This window comes from Ranitomeya variabilis, chromosome 3, assembly GCF_051348905.1.
Source record: "Ranitomeya variabilis isolate aRanVar5 chromosome 3, aRanVar5.hap1, whole genome shotgun sequence".
Lineage (NCBI taxonomy): Eukaryota > Metazoa > Chordata > Amphibia > Anura > Dendrobatidae > Ranitomeya > Ranitomeya variabilis.
Genome location: NC_135234.1, coordinates 411,529,378 through 411,545,238, shown reverse-complemented (window position 1 = coordinate 411,545,238; position 15,861 = coordinate 411,529,378). Strand labels below are relative to the sequence as shown.

Genomic DNA, 15,861 nt, shown 5'->3' with positions numbered 1-15,861 from the left:
TGCTGATTGAAGCTGCGGTGGTAAGACGGGGCCTGCAGGTGCATTCGTGAGGAGGCCCGGGGTGCCATGAGACCGGCGGCTGCATCCAACCCAAGGTCTTGGGGCGTTACAGGGGCTGTGGCTGCATCTGCCATCACTTCTTCCTCCTGCTCCGACATAGCTTCTCCCCTTTGCTAACCTTATTGAGGTCAGTGTCTCCTCTCTGGAGTCTGCAGCGGTTCTTCCGGTGTGTTGATCGGCACTTTGTAGCGTCTTCACCTCTGGCTCCCCTTCTGGTGTTCTCAGCAGCACGGCACCCTTTTCCTTCTTTGTGCTCTTTTGTGGTGCTAAAATGGTGCAATTTTGGTGACAATCGGCAATAAACAGTCTCCTAGGCGCACATAAAACATTTTTTCTGGGTCAGTCCACTGCTATTGACCTGTTCCTAGGCCTAGCCACTATCAGTGGTTTCCTGATTGGCTGTCTCAGTCCATGCCCAAAGGCCTGTGTATCTGGTCATGAATGGTGAAGCCCAAGTCTTGGAATACTTGCATTACTCTGCAATGAAACTTCTTTACAGACTCTGTCTTATCTTGGCTCATGTCATGGCTTGTCCTGCCAATCTGCCTTTGGCCCACTCTCTGAGTTGTTCAATTAGCTGTGGCCCTGACTCCCAAGCGTGTACATCTGATTCTGCTGGAAGTTTGAATTGTTCCTTCATGATTGGCCAGAGTGCATCACCTGCTTCTATTTTCATTCATGGCCCAGAGATCATTCCAGCTGGCTGCATATGTTTGCTGCTTCTGCTACATTCTTCGGTAGAATGGCATCCCTGGGTCTGGACTATTGTCACCTGACTTGAAGTGCAGTGCACATAGTGTAATGGTGGTGCCTCTATCTGCCCCTGCATTCTTGGTGCCTGTGGGCTTCTTTTCTAGTACTGGACAGCATGTATGATGTTCCCTCTTCATCTTCATCAGAGGAATAGTTGTGATGGCTTGTACCGGGGTCATACACTGACTGATTTTGGACTTAGAAGTTGCTTTTTTTTTTTTTTTTTTGTGTGAGGATGTCTCCCCCCTTGCTGAAGCTATGATGGATTAGGATTATAGTTTCATGTTGGTGTGAATGTGGATGTAGGCAGCTCTGACCGGTGCTGAAGCTGTACATTATCAATACATGGTGATATCAAAGTTCATGTAAAACCTTAAGGGTTACAATATTGTTGACTGTGAAATGAGGTAACGGAGGATCTGTCAGTGAGCTCCTTCTGATATCACTCCTCCCCCCTCTGCACCCAGGGCTGAGCTGACTGCTGCCTGATATGTCTGGGGCTGCCCACTGTAGGGGGGGCTTTCACCTTCTTTCCCCGATATCACAAATGGCAATGGCTAGACTGTGCCAGGGACATGGAAAGGGAACCTTGTGCTGCAAGCACCATATTGTTTGAATTGGGCGTTGGCCCAGCCGGCAACAAGGAGGAAAAAAGAGGAAGAAGAAGGGGGAGGGGTTGAGGAGTGAGACAAAGGAGTAGAGAGAGAGGAGAGAGGAGAAAGGTGGAGAGAGAGGAGTGGTGAAGAGAGGAGAGAGAAGGAGGGGAGTGGAGGGTGAGAAGAAAATGGAGGGTGGAGAAGGAGGGGAAGAGAGAGAGAGAAAAGGTGTGGTGGGGGAGTGGAGAGGAAAGGAAAGAGAGAATGCGGAGAGAAAAGACTGACAGAGGAAAAAAGAGGATAGAGGAGCACAACAAGAATAATAGAGAGGAGCAATTATGCCTTCTCCCTGTAGGGAGAGACGGGGCGCACCACATACTGTGCAAAAATAACTACCTATACCATGGATTCTGCTAAAAGCAGACTGCGCAGATTCTCCCGTCTCATACCCACAAAAATCACTTCCTGGTTCGCTCACATAACTTTCTGTACCACCTAAACGATGTAAGCTCTGCTGCTACTTCATACCATGTATTAGTATTCAGCAATCTAACATCAGCTACTGTAACTTCCCTTATTTTCCTTTCTACGTCATGCCACTCCGCAGCTTGAAATCTGCCATTCTAATGAATTTCACGTACTTTATACCTTCCAAAAATCTTCACATACTTAACACCTTCGTATTCTGCCACTATCTAGGGGCTGTTTTCTCATCAGGAAGTAAAAAGACTTTCCTGTTGCTCGGCCACTTTGTTCCCCATGGCAAAAGCAAAAAATGAAAATGAAAAACACATAAAAATGAAAAAAGAAAACAGTACTAAAAAAACTTCTAAAAATGAGTATATAAAACTCTAAGAAAAACCCAAAACGATAAGAAAAACCGTCAAAAACTTAGTTCACAACCAAAAACTCAAAACTTTGATACAATAGTAAAGAAAAAAAAAAACTTTTTTCAAAAATATATATAAATAAAAAATAAAAAGGTAAAGAGATTGAAGATTGAGGAAAACTTAATTAAAAAACTTTAAAATGCCGCAAAAAGAAAAAAGACCCCCTAAGAGAGTTAAAAAAATTAAAAATGAAAACGGCTGTCAGTCAGAGACACACTTCCTCTTTATTCCGTATGCCATTGCAATAATATCAAATGTCACTAAAATCACATTTCTGAAAACACGTAGGTCACATCAAAAAATGATAGATACAATTTAAATTTCACTTCTTCACAAAAAAACTACACATACCAAGCATTGCAGCTGAAAACAGTCAGAAAAAAAAAAACTGTGACAGTTTGATTTACAATGCATATCTCTCTGCTAAACAGCACGGAGAAAGAGGAAGTTCGGACAAGAGAACTATTTCTGCTTCTTAAAGCGGCAATAGTACATGACACAAACAGACAGATAGACAATACGAGAGATGCCCTTTTAAATTCTGTGACACATGCAGGCTGCGCTGGGAACAGACTACTGCCAATCGCACTGGACGCACCTGCGCCCGGGCCACCTGAGTGCTTGAGAAGCACAACAAGCGGGAAATCTACCACCCCGGTCCGGACGTCCTGACTGGATCGCCGGTACTACGGGAATCTGCAGTAGCCCTCTTAAGTTATCACTACCCGTGCCTGGAACATGGGACTACCTGCCCCGGAACTCTGCGTGTTCCTCCTATGCACGGGAATCCTGCAATAACTTATCGAGCGATTTGACCTCCTGCGGTCTGTTTCTCAGCAACCACAAACAAAAGTCACTTTTTCCTTCTTCTCTCGGATTTTACACAAACACATACACGGTCCACAGCAGACACCTCCCAGGGTGGATTCGTGGCTACGGATTTTTTACACTACCTGGGAATTTGTGACCACATCTGACCGGCAAGAGGCATAGACAAGGACTGGGCACAGGGGACTTTCAGGTAAGATGATAACATTTTCTTACCTTACTTATGGAGCTGCGCAGTCTCCTGCCCCTGTGCCAGGCCACAGCCATAGCTTCCGTTCCGGTCAGTAGTGGGTCCACGTGTGCGTTTCATCCGAGCCGTTGGGCGCCATTCTGTTATGGAAATATTAGGGTTGGGTAAATATATCCCTGTGTGTGCTGTGGCCGCTCCCAATTAGACTGAGTATTTTGAGCGCTCATCAAGAATGGACTGTACACAACTGTGACAGAACAACATTCCATCAATACTGATACTTTATTGTACATACATAGTTTTATATTTTCACATAGAAAGGAGTGGTTAGGGGTTGTCAGGGGTGTTTAGTTAATTATCATATTGTCTAGCTCCTCTGTCATTGGTTATCTAAACATATATGGAATATTGTGATTAATGCTCATATGACTGCTGATCAAGCAACTAAACTCGAGTTCTCTGTCTAGGACAAAGTGGAGACACCTGACCAGCAGTCACCAAACATCTGACTCTGTTCTGCTTTTAGGGGTGGAAAACCCCATATGATCTGTCTGGGTTATATCAGTTTGTCAGCCATTTTAAACCATTGATTATAATGTATATATTAGATGTGAGCATATAAGTATATATTTGATTATAGAGGAGTATACATGCAAGTGAGATCTACATGATATATATATTTCTATCACACTATGACCAGGAGAACTTTCTCACGCTCGCGGTGACATTAGTCAGGTCATATGAGTTCACGGCGAGACACTGAGCTGTGGTATCACACGCTGCTCAATGTCTCTGTTGGACGGAAAACTGCACAGTCGCTGCATGCAATAATACAGCTAAAACATAGGGTGCACTACGTGATTAAACATGAATTGTATGAAGAAAAAAGGGTGCTGCACAATGCATGGAAGGAGAATATGGCAAGGGAAGAAGAAAAGGCCAATGCATGAAATTGTGCACACCTAGATAAGGAACAATAGCAAATATACTTTATTGATGACAAAAAACTCACAATAGTTTTTATTATTTAGTATTTATTATTTTACATTTAAAAAACAAGAGACAACAATGCCAAATCCCTGGTTCCAGTGTGATCCATATGGATATCAATATACACTGCTCAAAAAAATAAAGGGAACACTAAAATCCCACATCCTAGAATGAAATATTTCAGTTGCATATCTTTATTCATTGTATAGTGGAATGTGTGGAGAACAATAAAACCTAAAAATGATCAATGTAAATCAAACTGAATATATTCCATGGAGGTCTGGATTTGGAATGATACAATCAAAGTGGAAAATCAAATTACAGGCTGATCCAACTTCAGTGGAAATGCCTCAAGACAAGGAAATGATGTTCAGTTGTGTGTGTGTGTTGCCTCCATGTGTCTGTATGACCTCCCTACAACACCTGGGCGTGCTCCTGATGAGGCGGGGGATGGTTTCCTGAGGGATCTCCTCCCAAACCTGGACTAAAGCATCTGCCAACTGCTGGACAGTCTGTGGTGCAATGTGAAGTTGGTGGATGGTGCGAGACATGGTGTCCCAGATGTGTTCAATCGGATTCAGGTCTGGGAAATGGACAGGCCAGTCCATAGCTTCAATGCCTTCATCTTGCAGGAACTGCTGACACACTCCAGCCACATGAGGTCTGGCATTGTCCTGCTTTAGGAGGAACCCAGGGCCAGTCACACGAGCATATGGTCTCACAAAGGGTCTGAGGATCTCATCTCGGTACCTAATAGCAGTCAGACTACCTCTGGCGAGCACATGGAGGGCCGTTTGGCCCTCCAAAGAAATGCCACCCCATACCATTACTGACCCACTGCCAAACCGGTCATGCTGAAGGATGTTGCAGGCAGCAGATCGCTCTCCACGGCATCTCCAGACTCTGTCACGTCTGTCACATGTGCTCAGTGTGAACCTGCTTTCATCTGTGAAGAGCACAGGGCACAAGTGGCGAATTTGCCAATCCTGGTGTTCTGTGGCAAATGCCAAGCGTCCTGCACGGTGTTGGGCTGTGAGCACAACCCCATCTGTGGATGTCGGGCACTCAGAACATCCTCATGGAGTCGGTTTCTAACAGTTTGTGCAGACACATGCTCATTTGTGGCCTGCTGGAGGTAATTTTGCAGGGCTCTGGCAGCGCTTCTCCTGTTCCTCCTTGCACAAAGGCTGAGGTAGCAGTCCTGCTGCTGGGTTGTTGCCCTCCTACGGCCCCCTCCATGTCTACTGGTGTACTGGCCTGTCTCCTGGTAGCGCCTCCAGCCTCTGGACATTACGTTGACAGAAACAGCAAACCTTCTTGCCACAGCTTGCAATTGATGTGCCATCCTGGATGAGCTGCACTACCTGAGCCACTTGGGTGGGTTGTAGAGTCTGTCTGATGCTACCACTAGTGTGAAAGCACAACCAACATTCAAAAGTGACCAAAACATCAGCCAGAAAGCATTGGTACTGAGATGTGGTCTGTGGTCCCCACCTGCAGAACAACTCCTTTATTGAGGGTGTTTTGATAATTGCCAATAATTTCCATCTGTTGTCTATTCCATTTGCACAACAGCATGTGAAATTGATTGTCAATCAGTGTTGCTTCCTAAGTGGACAGTTTAATTTCATGGAAGTTTGCTTTACTTGGAGTTATATTCTGTTGTTTAAGTGCTCCCTTTATTTTTTTGAGCAGTGTATATAATGACAACAGTGCTGGTAAATAAGGTCAAAACCCCAAATATCTACACTGGAGAATATGGAACTGTCCATGATATTACAGCATGTGCAATAGAGAAAATGATACCAACAGAAATCATGCAATAATCACAATAACATATAAGTGACAGAGAATGGGCATCCCCAAAACTGGTAAGAAAACACATGCGGATGGTTGGGCCCAACAATTAGAAGACAATAATATGAGCATATTAAACTGGATATGAAGAAAGCCCATACAATGGTGTACGAATATGTAGCAGTATGTATGTACATGTAAAGTAGAAGCCATCGGAGGGTAACAAAATAAAGGGCCCTGGGGTGTAGTGTCCAATTGGTAAAGAATAGGCTGATAAAAGGCAAATGAGATGAAAATCAAGCTATAGCAGCAGTAAGTTCAATTGGAATGATCAGAATAAATCACGATATAGGGCAGTCAGGCCAGAACGTCAGGAATATCCATAGTAAGAATAAGCAGTCCCGGGACCAAAAGATTGTGGGAAGCACCACGTGTATTGCTGCAAATGCAGCTTCGTCAGGGGAAGTGGGCAGAGTGAGGGTCAGTCAAAGGTTATATAGAGAAATTAACAAGCATAATGGTTTACTGGTGTGTTTCTGGGCAGCGGCACGTTTCTGGGCACCGGCACAGCCAAATCAGTTGGTAATGATGCTCCGTCCGGGACCGGCGCATGTGCACAAGGGAAAAGTGCAGAACATAGTCACAATGGCTGATGAAAAGTAGCAACCAGTGTTGGTATGCAGGCCGGGTTGGCGCATGCGCAAGCAGAAGGGAGGCCAAGCATGACAATGGCAGCATGAAGAAGCGGGCTGTGCTATATACTGTGTGGGCTGTGCTATATACTGCATGGGCTGTGCTATATACTACGTGGGCTTTGCTATATACGTGGGCTGTGTTATATACTAGGTGGCTGTGCTATATACTATGTTGGCTGTGCTATATACTGCATGGGCTGTGCTATATACTGAGTGGGCTGTGCTATATAATAAGTGGGCTGTGCTATACACTACGTGGGCTGTGCTATATACTATGTGGGCTGTGCTATATACTACGTGGCTGTGCAATATACTACGTGGCTGTGCTATATACTACGTGGCTGTGCTATACTACATGGCTGTGATATATACTTCGTGGCTGTTATATACTACGTGGCTGTGCTATATACTACGTGAGCTGTGTTATATACTACGTGGGCTGTGCTATATACTACGTGGCTGTGCTATATACTACGTGGGCTGTTATATGCTTGTTATATGCTACGTGGGCTGTGCAATATACTACGTGGCTGTGTTATATGCTATGTGGCTGTGCTATATGCTATGTGGGCTGTGTAATATACTACGTGGGCTGTTATATGCTACGTGGCTGTGCTATATGCTTTGTGGCTGTTATATACTGCGTGGGCTGTGTTATATACTACGTGGGCTGTTATATGCTACGTGGCTGTGCTACATGCTACGTGGGCTGTGTTATATTCTACGTGGGCTGTGTTATATGCTACGTGGATGTGCTATATTTCTCTGCTGCATCTGTGCATCATGAATCGTGGTATGTGTTAAAGGGGGGCCCACTAAGACTTTTTCGTCCGGGTCCCTCAAAAACCTGGAGCCGGCACGGGCTTCACTGATTGGTCGCGTCCGGCCGGGCGCGACCAATCAATCAGCGACAGGCGCAGTCTGGCCGCGAATTGGCGCGGGATTTGAACCACGCTTTGCTGATTGGTCGCCCCCGGCCGGCCGAATCCTGTGTATTCATTGCATTATTCTTAAATCTTCATAAATAAACTACATACATATTCTAGAATACCCGATGCGTTAGAATCGGGCCGCCATCTAGTAAACACATATATGTGTTATTTGCCTGAAGATTTTCTGCATCACATTCAAGTCTTTATGGAGAATGTACGAAAATAAGCAAATATTTACAGCAAGGGACATGTTGAAGATTTCAAAAAAGAACCGCAGGTCAGTTTATGCTGCGTAAAAATGGAAAACTGCAGAGTGGGTATGAGATTTATATAAATCCCATCCACTTTGCCAGATCTAGAATACACTGTGTGTTTTTGCGCACAAAAATACGCAGTGGAGAAAATTTACCAAAAACTCACTGTGGGAAATTAACCTTCGAGTGTGCAGAATTCAGTTTTTTTTTTTTCTTATGCAGTTCTTAAAGTTAAAGCAAAAAAAACACATGTAATGAAGAGACTTTTTTTTTTAAAATCCAATATTGACTTTGGCTTCAAAGCCTAAAAGATTATACTTCCACATTTAGGTATATCATACGGTGTGTTTTTTAATGCAATTTTAAGCTGCGTTTTACAGTACCAGCAAAAGCTATGATATTTCAGAAATCCCGTGCACACCTATTGTTTTATTTTTCCTGACTGATTTGGAAAACTGTGTTATGAAGACTGCAGCATGACACTTCTTTCAGCTTTTTTCACCGATAGAATATGGGTAATATATGCAAAAACGCACCAAAAATGCCGGTACTGGGTTTTGCTGTGTTTTTGGTGCCAAAACCTTAAGGACGTTGCATCAGATTTTTTGGGGGGACACTAAACTTTATCAGCATGCACAAGGGACAATAAAAACGCAGCAAAGCCTGAATTTTTAAGCAGCTTCTTTACTGCCAAGAGAGCAGGTTTCGCCTACAGAGAAAAACGCAGCAAAAACGCAACGTGTGAACATGGCCTTCGGGTGTTTTTTTCTGACAGGATCTCCAACAGCTGAAATTCCTAGCTGCATAAACCAGCGCAGGTTTTCACGCTTTCTATTGTGATGGCTGGGGCGATGGGGGCTGAGGACAAAGTTGCCCGAATTTCTCGATTCCTTTACCCTCCCTGCGGATCCTATTCTGATCTATTCCTGCAGAATATACGCTGTCATGCAAGTCTGTGTCTATGGAAGCCATCCATATTTTGGAATGGATCTGTATTTTGCATATGGAAACCGTGAACACTCGTAGGTCAGTGTGCAGCGTGCGGAGGTCCTGGAGTTGTGACCTCATTTATGGGGAAAGCAGTTACGGACATTGCACTACAAGGCTGTGTTCACACACAGAGGACATGCTGCGGGTTTTTCCCACAACAACCCTGTGCAGCTGAGGTCTTTTTATCATTTATCTGCACAGTTTATCATCCATTTCCCTGCAAGATTAAGTGATTTTGCGAGGACTCCGGAAAAAGACCGCAACGACGCAGGACTGTTGTGGATAAAAGCCGCAGAATGTGAACTCAGCCTCAAAGGGAATCTGTCACCCAGTTTTTGCTACCTCATCTGAGGGGAGCCCGATGTAGAGGAGACCCTGATTACAGTGGTGTATCGCTAAGTTTACTGGGTGCAGCTGCGGTGGCACAGAGTTTGTAGATGTAGCAGAGCTCAGAAAGCTAACCATGCCCACATCACAGATCTCTCTGTACAAAGTGAGCTGCTTATAAGAAGAGGGGGCTGGTCAGACCAGGGCTCACGGGAGCTGTAGTCCAGTGGTAATTTCCTGCTGCTAAAACATTGAAGAGGAGATCTGGATCTTTGGATATGAAAAAAAGAAAGTGCCTAAGCGCTAACTACCGTCCTGTTGTGCTCTGCGCCGTTCTTTGCTGGCACAGACCGCTCCTGCTGGCGATTCAGCTGCCGTCAGCAGTCCCGCCTGTCCATAGAGCAGAATGGAAACAAGTCGCCGCTACGTCTGCAGAATCGGTCTGTGACAGGGAAGAATGGCGTGGAGCACAACAGGCAGGTAAGCTGCATCTCCTCTTAGTGCTTAGGCACATTTTTTTATTTTTTACAAAGTCCCGGATACTTCCTTAAACTATATAATTAGTGACACATCGCTGAAATCAGGGTCTCAGCTTCTTCCTCGTGCTGCCCTCAGATTACACCTGCTGACGGATTCCCTTTAATTATTCAGATGTGACATAAGGGGTCAAGAATTGGAGCTTAACATCTGCATTTAGTTTTGCAGCATTTTCACTTAATACGGTTGAATTGTATTTTCTGAGCAAACAAAGCCCAGAACTAGAGAACACAATGCAGTATTTCGCCTTAGGCTACTTTCACACTAGCGTCGGGAAAGACCCGTCGCTGTGCGTCGGGCCGACGTTCCCGACGCTAGCGTGGTCTCCGCCGCACAACGGGGGCAGCGGATGCATTTTTCCAACGCATCCGCTGCCCCATTGTGAGGTGCGGGGAGGTGGGGGCGGAGTTCCGGCCGCGCATGCGCAGTCGGAAAAAGCGGACCGTCGGGAGCAAAAAACATTACATGTAACGTTTTTTTCTCCCGACGGTCCGCTACCACACGCCCAAGCGTCGCAAAACGGACGCGACGTTTGGCAATGCGTTGCTAATGTTAGTCTATGACGAAAAAACGTATCCAGCAAGAACTTTTGCTGGATGCGTATTTTCGGCAAAACGACGCATTTGCGACGTATTGCAGTTAACGCTAATGTGAAAGTAGCCTTAAGGGGTTAGGATCCAGCACGACAGGGACTTTCCTGAAACACCCCCCTCATTCCCCGGCAGCAGAGCGGGTGTGCGGCCCAGATAGAAGCCTATAGCTATTAGCTCCTAATCTGCTGCCCCCGCCTCATGGTGGCTCTGAGGACAGCTCTGCGCCGGCCGCGTCCATCCGGGGCACACATGGCGGGTAGTGCGCGCCGTCCTCCTCTCACAGGCGGCCTCTGCCCTCCATCGCGTCACGTGACATGCAAGGCCTCCTCCACCCGCGCACGATTGGCTGAGAACTAGGAGGCGTGACCGACCTTGTTACTGGCTCCAAATACTAATCAGGAAGTGGCGCTGGGGCCGCACACAAGAGGCAACTGTGCGCTGAGGGCAACATGGCGTCCTCGGCCCTGCCAGACTGTGTGCGGGAGTGGGAAGAGCTGCAGCAGCACTACAATGAGACTCAGGTGGGTGTGACGCCTCCTGCCACCGCGGTGAGCGCTCCCCGTGCGGTGTGACACATGCCCCGCCCCCCCCGGTGTGGTGATTGGTGGAGCTGGGAGAGTACATCTGCTGAGGCTGTCCCCATGGTAACAGCTTGTTCCGAGGTCCAGCTCGATTGATCCGTGTTGCTTTGTGGCTGTCGTGCTCCAGCTGTCAGTCATTGTAGAGACCCATGCAGTGTATGTGTGTCTCCTGTCTGTCAGTGTCCCCGGATGTGGCCATTGCATGGTCCCTATAGTGCAGCTAGCTGTCAGCCTCCATGTCACAGTGTGGGTGAACCTTGTGTGTGGGCTCAGATAGGAAAAGCCGTCTCGGTTTTAGAAAATGTGTGGCCCCTAGCACAAACTAAAAGTGGGGCCCGAATGCTAAAATATTTCACACAGAAACTTACTGTGCCAGCTGGTGTCATACCGTTACGAGGGCCGCTTGCCTATATTGATCCCATTAGGCGTTTGTTCCCGGCCTCTTTACACATGCAATGATGGGGTAGAACGCTCGCTAATAGCGTGCTCTGTCACTATACATGTTATCGGCAGCACAACTCCTGTTCACACAATGCGGTGTGCTGCCGAGAACAATGATTTTATTAAACTATATTAAAAACCGAGACTGATATTACTGCCACACTGTGACCGTATAGTGGTAGACAGGCTCGGACTGGCCCACAGGAGAGCAGGGGAATCCTCCGGTGGGCCCCTCTTATATGAGCAGTACATGGCACAATATACTTGCATACTATGTACAGACACAGGCAGCATCTTACTCGTTTAGCAATCTACCCAGTTCATTGTTCTATACATTTGTGATTGATGATAATGACACATTTGCATGTAGCAGAAAAGTGGGGCCCTGGTGTTGGTTACTTGTGGGCCTTGGCACCCCAGTCCAAAACTAGTGGTAGATACCCGTTTAAAGAGAATACCGTGCAGCTATAGATGGTGACTTGCAGGTGACATTCTTTCTCATGGAGTCATTCACTTCTCCCGTGTCTTTCTATCTGGCTTAGACCGACATAACTTCTCCAGCAACCACTCACCTGTAGAGTTTACAATCGAGACATTTGAGTTCTCACATTCCCAGTACCGTCTCTAACCACTCGCCACCTACATGAATTCCCCTTTCTGCTGATACCTCAGTGCTGAGCCACTGTTGCATGTGGTATTGTCAGGGCTGCCACTAGGAATTTCGGGGCCCCATACGGGCAAAATTTTCAGGGCCCCCTTGAGACTATGCCCAGGCTCCAACCCTCAAACTGTCCGCAATCCCACCACTCTCTCTTGGAAAAACTCTACTTCTCATCAATCACACATTAACAGTTCCCATCAACAGATCACACATATAGCCAGCAGCTTTTGTTTTGGCCAAAAGATTTTTTAAGCTGTCACCATGACAAGGTAGACTCTTTTGCTCGAGCCCTACTCTACTCTATCCTATTAATCTTTTGTTAAAATATCCAATACAATTTTGGTATATTTTTATTTTTCAATTTTTAAAATGACCAATAATATCACATACAAAGGACAAATACCACCACACCATGACCAGACACCATATTACCACCACACAGTGACCTATAATACCACATACAAGGAACAAATACCTCCACACCATGTCGAGACCACATATTACCACCACAGTGACTGAATAATACCACATACTAGGAACAAATACCACCACCCCATGTCCAAACCACATATTACCACCACAGTGACCGAATAATAGCACATACAAGGAATACCACCACACCGTGACCAGACCACATATTTCCACCACATACTGACCAAATAATAGCACATACAAGGAACAAATACCGCCACACATGGGCGGACATACCGCCTGTTCAACCTGTGCAGCTGCACAGGGGCCCGGAGGGTCCAGGGGGCCCCTGCAGGCAGGGCCAGCGTTAGGGGCAGGCAGCTGCCTAGGTCCTCGCTCCCCCAGGGGTCCCCAGCTAGCGGCACATCACGCAGCTGCTATGGGGCCCCTGTGAGGCAGGGGGCCCGCCTGCCGCCAGCGCCGACTCCCCCGCTGCATTTAACTATACCGGCGTCTGCCGGTACAGTTCAAAGCAATGATGGAGGAGAGAGCGTCAGCTGACGCTCCCTCTCCCATCGTCCTCCCCTCTGCTTCTGACAGACACTGCCGCGTACTCACTGTGTGCCGGCAGGAGCAGGAACTGGAAGCAGCACGAGGAGAGGTGAGGAGTGTGCTGTGTTGTTTTTTTTTTTTTTACTCTATAACAGTGAGTACTGGTCTGTGGGGCCATTCTGGGGGGGAGAGCTGCGCTGTATACTATGAGGCAGTGTGCTGTATACTATGAGGCTGCACTGTATACCATGAGGCTGCACTGTATACCATGAGGCTGCACTGTATACCATGAGGCTGTGTGCTGTATACCATGAGGCTGTGTGCTGTATACCATGAGGCTGTGTGCTGTATACCGTGAGGCTGTGTGCTGTATACCATGAGGCTGTGTGCTGTATACCATGAGGCTGTGTGCTGTATACCATGAGGCTGTGTGCTGTATACCGTGAGGCTGTGTGCTGTATACCGTGAGGCTGTGTGCTGTATACCGTGAGGCTGTGTGCTGTATACCGTGAGGCTGTGTGCTGTATACCGTGAGGCTGTGTGCTGTATACCGTGAGGCTGTGTGCTGTATACCGTGAGGCTGTGTGCTGTATACCGTGAGGCTGTGTGCTGTATACCGTGAGGCTGTGTGCTGTATACCGTGAGGCTGTGTGCTGTATACCGTGAGGCTGTGTGCTGTATACCGTGAGGCTGTGTGCTGTATACCGTGAGGCTGTGTGCTGTATACCGTGAGGCTGTGTGCTGTATACCGTGAGGCTGTGTGCTGTATACCGTGAGGCTGTGTGCTGTATACCGTGAGGCTGTGTGCTGTATACCGTGAGGCTGTGTGCTGTATACCGTGAGGCTGTGTGCTGTATACCGTGAGGCTGTGTGCTGTATACCGTGAGGCTGTGTGCTGTATACCGTGAGGCTGTGTGCTGTATACCGTGAGGCTGTGTGCTGTATACCGTGAGGCTGTGTGCTGTATACCGTGAGGCTGTGTGCTGTATACCGTGAGGCTGTGTGCTGTATACCGTGAGGCTGTGTGCTGTATACCGTGAGGCTGTGTGCTGTATACCGTGAGGCTGTGTGCTGTATACCGTGAGGCTGTGTGCTGTATACCGTGAGGCTGTGTGCTGTATACCGTGAGGCTGTGCGCTGTATACCGTGAGGCTGTGCGCTGTATACCGTGAGGCTGTGCGCTGTATACCGTGAGGCTGTGCGCTGTATACCGTGAGGCTGTGCGCTGTATACCGTGAGGCTGTGCGCTGTATACCGTGAGGCTGTGCGCTGTATACCGTGAGGCTGTGCGCTGTATACCGTGAGGCTGTGCGCTGTATACCGTGAGGCTGTGCGCTGTATACCGTGAGGCTGTGCGCTGTATACCGTGAGGCTGTGCGCTGTATACCGTGAGGCTGTGCGCTGTATACCGTGAGGCTGTGCGCTGTATACCGTGAGGCTGCGCTGTATACTATGTGGGCTGTGTTGTATACTAAGGTGGGTACATTATACGTTATCTTCTATGGGGGAGGCTGTGTTATATACTATGGGGGGTGCATTATATTCTATGGGGAAGGCTGTGTTACATACTATGGGGGGCTGCATTATATTCTACGGGGGCTACAATATATTCTATGGGGAGGTGGACTGTATTATATTCCATGGGGGGCTACATTATATTCTATGGGGGGCTGTATTAGATTTTATGAGGGAGGATTGCATCATACTCTTTGATGGGGCTACATTATATTCTATGGGGAGGTGGGCTGTATTATATTCTATGGGGGGGTTGTATGTTTGGTATTTTTCGTTACCCCTGTTCGTATTATCTTGTTAGTCTGGTTGGTATATTACGGTACACTATTAATCACCTCCTTCCTGTGTGCGGTAAGGGTGCAGACTGAGGGTGGAGCTAGGCAAGGTATGTGGCCACAGCATCTTCATCATCAGAAGTAACCTGGGGAACAGGGCAAGCTAGGGGTCCCTAGTGTTAGGGACAGGGAATGAGCCCCTGGTCCCAGGACACCCGACAACAGAGTTGTGACAAATACACTCCTCAGTCCTCCAAATAGTATAGTACACTAATTTTAGTCCTCAATATTGTATAATGCACCCCCCATAGTCCTTCATGTAGTGCAATCCACCCCATAGTTCTTCATATAGTATAATGCATTCCCCATAGCCTTCCATACAGTATAATGCAGGTTCCATATAGTGCATATAGTATAATGCACTCCCCATAGTACGATAGATTGTAATGCAGCCCCCATAAAGGATAATGCACTCCAAAGTCATTGATAGAGTATGATGGAGCCCCCTCAGAGTATAATGCATCCCCCCTCAGAGTATAGTGTAGCCACTACATAGAGTATAATGTAGGCAACCCATAGAGCAGTGTTCCCCAACTCTGGTCCTCAAGAGCCACCAACAGGTCATGTTTTCAGGATTTCCTTAATATTGAAGAGGTAATAATTGCATCACCTGCACAGGCAATAATTCCATCACTTGTGCAATACTAAGGAAAACCTGAAAACATGACCTGTTGGTGGCTCTTGAGGACCAGAGTTGGGGAACACTGCCATAGCGTATAATGCAGTCACCCCATAGAGTATCATGTAGCCCAACTGTCCTGCAGTATTATGGCTGCACGTACTCACTAATATATAAAAAAAAAAAACCAATACTCACCTCTCCTCCTAGTTCCCCCGCTGCTGCAGATCGTCTCAGCAGCTCCACTGCCCGGCATAGCATGGTGCGCGATTAATTGACGTCATCGCGTAGCCACTGCGTCAGAAATAGAGGGG

General features: G+C 47.0%; 1 protein-coding gene across 1 annotated transcript in view; it reads left to right on the top strand.

Moving 5' to 3' along the window:
• Positions 1 to 10,794: 10,794 nt before the first annotated feature.
• TMEM120A (transmembrane protein 120A) overlaps positions 10,795 to 15,861 on the top strand; it is an 83,014-nt gene continuing 77,947 nt past the window's right edge. Inside the window, exon 1 of the mRNA XM_077296278.1 lies at positions 10,795 to 10,953. Coding sequence (XP_077152393.1) covers positions 10,882 to 10,953 — 72 coding nt within the window. The 5' untranslated portion in view covers positions 10,795 to 10,881. The remainder of the gene's footprint in view (positions 10,954 to 15,861) is intronic.